The sequence below is a fragment of the Pyxicephalus adspersus genome, chromosome 4, assembly GCF_032062135.1.
Source record: "Pyxicephalus adspersus chromosome 4, UCB_Pads_2.0, whole genome shotgun sequence".
In the NCBI taxonomy this organism is placed as follows: Eukaryota; Metazoa; Chordata; class Amphibia; order Anura; family Pyxicephalidae; genus Pyxicephalus; species Pyxicephalus adspersus.
Genome location: NC_092861.1, coordinates 40,346,694 through 40,353,008, shown reverse-complemented (window position 1 = coordinate 40,353,008; position 6,315 = coordinate 40,346,694). Strand labels below are relative to the sequence as shown.

The 6,315-nt window shown below is 35.8% G+C and overlaps 2 protein-coding genes across 2 annotated transcripts in view; both read right to left on the bottom strand.

Moving 5' to 3' along the window:
- Nucleotides 1–2,800, bottom strand: part of LOC140329742 (5'-3' exoribonuclease 1-like) — a 9,292-nt gene extending 6,492 nt beyond the window's left edge. The window contains exons 1-4 of the mRNA XM_072410133.1: nt 2,780–2,800; nt 1,408–1,500; nt 412–501; nt 168–296 (exon numbers count right to left, since the gene is read on the bottom strand). Of these exons, the coding sequence (XP_072266234.1) occupies nt 168–296; nt 412–501; nt 1,408–1,500; nt 2,780–2,800 (333 nt within the window). The remainder of the gene's footprint in view (nt 1–167; nt 297–411; nt 502–1,407; nt 1,501–2,779) is intronic.
- A 217-nt stretch (nt 2,801–3,017) lies between these two features.
- XRN1 (5'-3' exoribonuclease 1) overlaps nt 3,018–6,315 on the bottom strand; it is a gene marked incomplete in the record, with an annotated part of 27,485 nt that continues 24,187 nt past the window's right edge. Inside the window, 6 exon segments of the mRNA XM_072407920.1 lie at nt 3,018–3,276; nt 4,903–5,128; nt 5,212–5,281; nt 5,487–5,619; nt 5,822–5,878; nt 6,153–6,282. Coding sequence (XP_072264021.1) covers nt 3,172–3,276; nt 4,903–5,128; nt 5,212–5,281; nt 5,487–5,619; nt 5,822–5,878; nt 6,153–6,282 — 721 coding nt within the window.

Genomic DNA, 6,315 nt, shown 5'->3' with positions numbered 1-6,315 from the left:
ACACACTTTTCTGTGGTAACACAGTTTGGCAGGGTCTAATGACCGCTATCTACCATAAGTATCACATATTCTCTCCCTTTTTAGATAAATACTTTGTGTAATACTAGTGTAATTTGCAGAAAGCTGAAGTACAATACATAGTAAGCACAAAATTGACAGGTACGAACCATGGCAAAGGATTGTGGGGACAGATGCTCCTCGGTGGTAACCGGATCCTCTGTGCTGGGAGTGGTTGGGGTTTGATCTTGTCCTGACAGCTTGAGAGATGCAATGAGCTTTTCAAACTCATTATTTTGCTGGAAATAAACACAAAAACCAAGGAATCAACTTAAATATATAAATATCAGTAGAACTTTTCTCATTGTTACAATGTAGTTAAGATTAAAATATTTATGGTGAGAACAGGGGTACCTTTCCTTCTAAGATTCTGTCTGCCTGTACCTCAGTAGGAAGGTCACTTCTCTTCAAAAGCTTGATATGTGTTGCAGGCTCAGAGATATTCTACAAAACATCCGTAGAATGCCAAATGTTAACAAACACATACATTTATAAATAACCCATGCTAAACTACTTCAATAATAAGTATAGCTTATAGTACCAAGATGTAACAGAACATTTACATAAATAAACCAGAGTTTTCTGGTTTAAATACTATTAGTTTCAGTCAAATAATGCAGTTAACGCTCAAAAATACAATATTATGATCTATAAGACAGCAATACAAGCTTGTTTCATAGATGGCAAGTGAACTACTACTGCCTGGACATGTGCTGGGTAATGTGATGGTTTTATTAGGCAGTTGGAGTACAAGGTACTTTAGCATTGCCAGGCTGAGTTGCTTTAAACATGCAGCCAAAAAAGGAAAGGGTGCTTTATTGGAAACTGTGGAGAGCCAGCAAAGCACACTCTAGCCCAACAGCTGACCATCCAAAAAAGGGTTTAGTACGTGCACTACATTTTTATATACAGCACTTCTGCAAAAGAACCACATCATTTTGATTAGAAATTCAGCTTTAGGAGGTTTAACCTCCTGAACATGATTAGGATTATTATTTTTACTTTTCTATAGTCATTGCCAGTAACCATTTACCACTTGAATATATTATTACAGATGAATGTTTTATTCACAGGAATTGAAAGTAAAAGCAATTGACAGTAAAAGTTTAGGAGGCTTGCTATGAAATGACAGCATTACTATAATATTTGTGCATCAATATGTGTTCTGTTAATGTAACTGACATTGGAAATGCTAAATTTCAAATGTGGAGTAGATTTGATAATTACATTAAAGATTGTGATACCAAAAGTAAACAAGTTTTTTTTTCTAGCCAACTGAAATGAATGGTTCTAAATGAAATTCTGATCCTTCCTTTTGGGTGGAAATAGTAAATTATTCTAACCACTTACCTGTTTAGTTAATAAATCTTGATGTCGGTTGTCTTGTTTAATAAATTCTAAATCTTGTTTTCCTGTGAAAAGTAGAAAGTTAGATAGGTGAATCTCAATTATATTTTAAACATTTCTCGTTCAAAGCTGGGCAGAAATAATAAAAATAATTTGTCAGAAAAGGGACTTTTGTACCTAAAAGAATTCCTTGTTGACTTAAAGTGGAATTTCAAGCTGCAACTTAAAACATTGGTGAAGTGGCAGAGCTTTTAATGCAAAAGACACATACAAACATACTTGAGTTCAATTGCACTGCCACAACACATACATATGTAAGACACATTTATGTGTCTTACATAAAAAGAGAGGAGGAAGAAGTTGTCATGAGCAATTGAGCTCATGGACATCTCATTACTTGAAGGTTGGTAAAATATAGTTCCACTTTGAGTGTCACAGCACCATAGGGTATACACCCTGCCTATGCTGGGTGTTTCACTTGCTGAAACACCTTTTTACCACTTCTGCTACTTATCAACAACTTTGATCAGTAGTAATAAGGTAGGCGATTTAAGTGACTAAACGTTTTTAATCATCACTTTAAAAGCATTCTCTATGTTTTGATACATTATTTTCATGAAAAAGGCACAATAGTTACAATGGTCTTTTCCTGAATAGAGTCGTTCTGTAGGCAGACCATAGGAAAAAAAAAAAAAAAAAAACATCCTTCTTTCAAGTTAGGCATGTCTCCAAGTATATTTGTATATAAGTACAGTTCGGTCCATAAATATTTGGACAGAGACAACCTTTTTTTTAATCTTAGTTCTGTACATTACCCCGCTTTAATTCAGTAGGTTGAACAAAAAGATTGTATAAAAATGTAAGGAACTAAAGCTTTTTTTTTTTAATACAATCACTATTTCAGGGGCTCAAAAGTAATTGGACAAATGAAAAAGCTGAAAATAAAATGTTCATTTCTAATACTTGGTGGAAAAACCCTTGCTGGCAATGACAGCATGTAGTCTTGAACTCATGGACATCACCAGATGCTGGGTTTCCTCCTTTTGAATGCTCTGCCAGGCCTTTTACTTACCCTTTGTGGGCCTTTCTGTCCGAAGTTTAGTCTTCAACAAGTGAAATGCATGCTCAATTGGGTTCAGATCAGGTGACTGACTTGGGCATTCAAGAAAATTCCATTTCTTTGCTTTAATAAACTCCTGGGTTGTTTTGGCTCTATGTATTGGGTCATTGACCATCTGTATTTTGAACCGCCTCGCAATCAATTTGACTGCATTTAGCTGCAACACCTCAGAATTCATGCGGCTGCTTCTGTCCTGTATCAGATCATGGATAAACACTAGTGTCCCAGTGCCACTGGCAGCCATGCAAGCCCAACCCTGGACACTGCCTCCGCCATGTTTTACAGATGATGTGGTATGCTTTGGATTATGTTCCACACCTTCTCCATACTTTTTTCTTGCCATCATTCTCGTAAAGGTCGATCTTGGTTTAATCTGCCCAAGGAATGTTTTTCCAGAACTGTGCTGGCTTTTTAAGATGTTTTTTTTTAGCAAATGTCCAATCTAGTCTTTCTATTCTTGAGGCTTATGAGTGGCTTGCACCTTGCAAAAGTAACCTGACCATCATTACATTTCGACCTGGCTACACCAATCAAAACTGGTGTGTGATTGGTCACTATGAATCACTGAACATGTTGCTCTTTTAGCGTCATGAAAATCAATACGAAGAGGTAAAAAACATCACCACAGATCTGGTTAAGTGTATAAATTAGGGATCTTGCCATTTCAATACCTTATGCTTCTGGTTTCCTGGTGGATAACCTTTGTGTGGTGAACTGGTATTTCCCTGATATTGCTGCTTACCACCAGGATGCTAAATATCAGAAAAAAGTAAACATGATTTAATACATTTGAAATGCAAAATATTTAGGAAACAGTGAAATTACTGATTTCTAGTCATCGTGTAGGTTTGGCCTAGGAGCAGGTGGTGTTTAATAACAGGTTTGAATTGTCCTAACTGCAGGGATTTGCCCTCAGTTTTAAGGTCAGAGTTTAACAGGGTAGACCAAGGAGTAGAAATGAGGAAACATTCTCATCAGCCACAAAGACAGTAATAAAAAACAGACCACACTGAAAAAAATTATTATGGATGGAGCTATACTTTGCTTTGAAGCATAGTAAAAAATAAAAACTGAATTTACACAACCCCATACCCACAGTTCACTTTAACGGCAAAAATCGTGCCCAATACCCTAAGGCAGAATGATATTCATTGACACAAACGTTAAGGTTTTACCTTTATTGATAAATAGTTATTAGCCAATTATATATACCCTGTTAATTACTAAAAAAATATGTTGCTTGCTTTAGAAACTGCAGCTTGATGGTAACTATTTCCACGTCTATGGTCTACCAGAACACAAAGATTTTGCTCAATTACTGACTTTCCTAAATAATAAACTTTTAGGTCTGTAATGACATTGTTAAGACTTTCATTTCTACATAAATGTAGGCACAGCATTGCAATTGTGCCCATTTATTGGTACCAAGCCAATAAATTATGAGTCCCTGAAAATTAGAAACAATGGTCTGGATTTAATAAAGCTCTACAAAACTGGAGAAAATACACTTTCATCAGTGAAGCTGGGCAGAAAAAAGAAGCAATGGATCAAGTCCAGGATTGAAATCATTTGCAAACAAATAGCAAATGACTTATGAAATCCCCTTTTGGTTTGCTGCATCACCCAGCTTTACTGACACAAGTGTATCCTCTCCAGCCTTGGGGAGTTTTATTAAATCAGGGCCCATGGCTTCAAAGCTAATTATTTGAGGACATGTGGGTGTAAACCTGTTTTTTTTTACCTCTGTCGGTTTCTGAAACATACCACTTTTAAGGTTCTTTGTTTCATCTGAAGCTGTAATTATCTATATTATAGACTTTAGCTCTAAATTTAAAATTTGCCTTCTTTGTCTCTAGTGACCAACTCCAAATTATCATCTTGCATGGGGCCCACATGCTCAGACCTGATCTTTTTTCTATTGTATGTGTTTACTGTCATAAATATTATATGAATAAAAAAAAAATAAAAGGGCTTGCCCTAATCTCTTTTGTAACCCGTGAACTGTATTCAGTTTTTTTTGTGACCAAACTTTACTTTTCACCTCTTTTGTTATTTAACTTCTGTGTTTAAATATTTTTGCAAGACAATGATTGCCCCCCCCCCCCCCTTCCCCGATCCAAGAAAAATGTCCTATAGTTAATGGTGCAATATGCAACTGGAATGAGACATGGGTGAAAAACGTAGACTACCATTGCTGATACATTTATGAAACTACTACTTTACTGAAAGTAAGAAATCCAGACCTATACACATTCCAGCTCACTGATTTAGAAAAGACTGAAGTCAGAAAAACAACAGCACAGAAAGGCATCTAGTGAATTTTAGACAGATTTCCTTAAATAAAAATAAAACACTGTTCAAGTGGTAAACAATCATACCCGAGTGGGAACAAAGAGGGATCGAGGAGAATGGTTAAGAGCACCCAGCTGTCCTTTTTGCGATGCTCCAGCACATGATTCAGGGGAATAAGGAGTATGGTGATTAGTGGCAGGTTGGGGTTTTACCATAGCAGTTAACTTCTGCCCTCCATTTTCAGTGCGAACACCATGACAAAGGTTGATTAAGGCACTGGTTGGCATACGATAACCTCTAGACTGGGAAGATCTGTAGGAACCAATGCCAGTAGACAGTCAAAATAGGAGACTTGCTTTAACATAAGAATTATTTTTAAAAAAATGTTACATTACCTTATAGTTAGGCCTCCAGGAAATTCTTCATCAAATAATACTTCAAGTAGGACGTCAGCATCTCTTTCAGCTGCAGGAATAAGATTGAAGAAGAAAAAAAAAAAAAAAACAAATTACCCTACATTCAGAAATAACTACACAAAACTGGCAAGTTGCATACAGGGAATTAGGATTTACTGCTTATGAGACAGTCCAAACTGGATGTAAATGAATGAACCCAGACCTCATGCAAAACAGACAATGTTTAATCCTTTGATTTACAAAGTCCTGCTTACCTCCCTTTATCCCAATAACAGTGCCCCTAAGTCCCACTGGAACAGAAAAGCTCTCCCGCACATTGACAACACGGTCAAAAAGTCGAAAATCAGCATCTCTATCTGGAACAACCCCATGCTGCTGTTCAAGAGGCTGCCAAAAGGGAAAACAAAATACTTAGAGGTAGAATACATACCTACATAGGTGGTCATTATTTCATAAATAAAAAGAAAAGCTAAGACTTTAGATGATATTTTGTTTTAATCATTATAAAAACATTTACAGTGAGCTTGAAGAATATAGTTTGCAACTGATTAAATAAAAAATGTATTTATTTTAGGATAGAGTAACTTACCCGAAATAATAAATGTGGTTTCACAGTTACTCGAACCTTTTTATTGCTTTTCTTGGTCTGAAAGAAAATGAGCAACTCTTAATATCTGTGAAGGATCTCATTTACCTAGGTCATTGTAGAACCAGTTATGGACAGTCAAAATTACAAGTTTTAAGCAACTTGTCTTTACCTTAGGAACAAGTTAAATGTAATTAAAGGACAAACCTAACCCTGTAATAAAATTAGCGTGAAAAAATTAAAAAAAAACCTTTATAAACGGGTCTAGGATTCTAAATCTATTATTGGATCTATTATTTTAAATCTTTTGAATAAATGTTAAACTTTACATTACCTTTGCAACCTCCTCTTCAATTTTCTCCACAATAGCAGAATCCAGAATGTGCAAATCACACGATGACCTGGACAGCATGCTGACAGGATGAGCCTTTAGCCAGGAGACAATCTCCTGAACTTTCTCAGCACTATGGACAAAAAAAAAAAAAAAAAAAAAAAAA